This window comes from Lontra canadensis, unplaced genomic scaffold (assembly GCF_010015895.1).
Source record: "Lontra canadensis isolate GAN:19392208 unplaced genomic scaffold, GSC_riverotter_1.0 scaffold26, whole genome shotgun sequence".
Classification (NCBI taxonomy): domain Eukaryota; kingdom Metazoa; phylum Chordata; class Mammalia; order Carnivora; family Mustelidae; genus Lontra; species Lontra canadensis.
Genome location: NW_022631020.1, coordinates 4039961 through 4042439, shown reverse-complemented (window position 1 = coordinate 4042439; position 2479 = coordinate 4039961). Strand labels below are relative to the sequence as shown.

General features: G+C 64.9%; 1 protein-coding gene across 1 annotated transcript; it reads right to left on the bottom strand.

The window, feature by feature from the left end:
• Positions 1–473: 473 nt before the first annotated feature.
• On the bottom strand, positions 474–1672 carry SOX21 (SRY-box transcription factor 21). The gene has a single exon (XM_032864152.1). The coding sequence runs from the start codon at positions 1638–1640 to the stop codon at positions 810–812; it is 831 nt and encodes a 276-aa protein (XP_032720043.1). The 5' UTR covers positions 1641–1672; the 3' UTR covers positions 474–809.
• Between the last annotated feature and the right edge of the window lie 807 nt (positions 1673–2479).

Genomic DNA, 2479 nt, shown 5'->3' with positions numbered 1-2479 from the left:
TAACGTATAAAATCGAATTGACAACTTTTCATCTCGCACAGATTCCTTGTTTGCATTCCTTGCTCTTAAGAGCTCTCGCTCTCATTTGCATATGACGTGATAAACAAAAGAAAGCGTGATCATCTCACATACAAAAGGCCAGATTGGAGCCGGTCACTGGTCAAGAATGGATCCGGTCTGTGAGTTCTGCTTGAGAGAACAGAGATTTGCAAAGTCAAAAAGTACAAATGGGGAGCAAGGCCGCTCAGAGCCATATCGCTCTGAGAAACTAATGACACAGATCAGCTTTTCCCGTGTGCCAGCCATTTCAGACCTAACACTTGAACAGAGTGCATGCGACACAGACCAGGAGGGGGGGTAGCCCCCCAAAAAACAAAACAAACAAAAAAGATAATGAGAAACAAAACAAAACCGACAAATAACTTCCAACAAACAAAACTGGAAAGCCCGACATGTCAAGAAAAAAAAAAAAAAAAGTTACTCCTCCACCTCCTTGGGCCCAAACGCAACAGGTTCCGAAGTGCAAAGCAAACATTAACCGCTGTCGGATACAACCGCCCTCCTTAAAGTGGGCTGCCGAAGTGCGGGTCTCAAATGATCCTGTGAATCCACACGCACACTCGCCCGAGCACGCGCGCTCTGCCACTCGCGCCCCGACTGGCATCTCTGCCTCTGCCTGCACCTATACATCTTATGTACATACAACCCGGGGCCCCCGTCGCGGGAGGGCGCACGGGGAGGCCGCGGAGCTCGTACCTATACATATGTACACGTGCGCACACCGGTCCTCGCGAGGCGGCCCCGCGGGGTCATAGCGCGGCGGCGTAGGCCGCGGGGTAGGGGTCCAGCTGAGGCTTGCCCATGCCCGGCAGCAGGATGTAGGCGAGCGGCGGCTGCAGCCCGGGGCTGGGCCACGCGCTGCAGTTGCACGGGATCATGTAGCCCGGGTTGCCCGGGCTGGGGTGCGAGTGCGTGTGCCCCCCGGCGGCCGCCGCCGCCGCTGCAGCCGCCGCCGCCGCGCCGTGGAAGGCGCCGGCGCCCGCGGTCGGGTAGCCCAGCGACGACGCGTACGGGAGGCCGGACGACGACGACGAGATCTCTGCCATCTTGGAGCCCAAGTCGAGCAGCGAGTAGGGGCTGCCCGCGGCCGCGGCGGCTGCGGCGGCGGCGGCGGCGGCGGCCGACTGCGGGAAGAAGACGCGCGCCGCGGCGGCGGCGGCGGCGGCGGCCGCCTTCTCGGGGTTGGCGAGCAGCGATTCGGGCACCAGGCCGCCGCCCGCGCCCGCGTGCAGCCCGGCGCCCGCCTTGAGCGCCGGGTGCTCGGCGTCGGCCACGCCGCCCAGGCCGTAGGGCACCGGGAAGGCGAACTTGTCCTTCTTGAGCAGCGTCTTGGGCTTGCGCCGCGGCCGGTACTTGTAGTCGGGGTGCTCCTTCATGTGCATGGCGCGCAGGCGCTTCGCCTCGTCGATGAACGGCCGCTTCTCCGACTCGGTGAGCAGCTTCCACTCGGCGCCCAGGCGCTTGCTGATCTCCGAGTTGTGCATCTTGGGGTTTTCCTGGGCCATCTTGCGCCGCTGAGCCCGCGACCACACCATGAAGGCGTTCATGGGCCGCTTGACGTGGTCCACCGGCTTGGACATGCTCTCGCCGTGCCGCGGCTGCAGCCCGCCGCCGCCGCCCGGGCCGTCGCCCTCCGCCCGGAGGAAATCAATGTTGGCTGTTCGCGGGGACCCGTTCGGCCGGCCCGCGCTCGCCGCGCCCAGCTTTGCGCCCCGGCGTCGCTCCCGCCCGGGGAGAGGGGGCTGGGGGCTGAGCCCAGGGCCGCGCCGCGCCCCGGGCCTCCCTGGTCTCTCCCGCCGGGCGCCCGGGAAGATCCTCTCCGGGGCACAGGAACTTCTCGGCGCTGCCCCCACCCCACGGTGGCAGTGGGCCCTTTGCTTTCTTTTTGTCCTTCCTCTCCGGCTGCGTCGGCTCGCGAACTCCCCGCAGGTAGTCGCTGCCCCGCAGAACTCTCCTCGTCCTCGGTCTTTTCTCTCTCAAACGCAGCGCAGCTGGGAAAGTTGCGTCGCGAGGACCCCACCAAGTTGAGCCGAGGAGCCCGCCGCCGCGTGCTGCCAAGTGCCAAAGGGGGCCCTCGGCGGCTGGAGTGTTTGGGTCCTCCTCGGTGACTTTCTCATTTGACAGTAGCAGATGGGGGTGGGGAAGGAGGGGAGGTGGCCCCGGAGGAGGAAGAGGAGGGGGAGGCGGAGGAGGGTCCGGGCGCAGCAAGGGAACGCAGAGCTCAGCAACGATTATAAATATAAATACAGCAGCACCGGCCGGTCTTCCTGACTCGCGGCAGGGCTCGCCGGTGGGAATCCCCCCCACCCCCGATCGGCTGGGGGCTCGGGGGGGGGAGATGTCTGCCGCCCTAGCACCTGCCTCGCGGGTCTTCCTCTCCGGCTGCCGGTCCGGGAAGGAGGCTGGAGGCTTGAGCAAG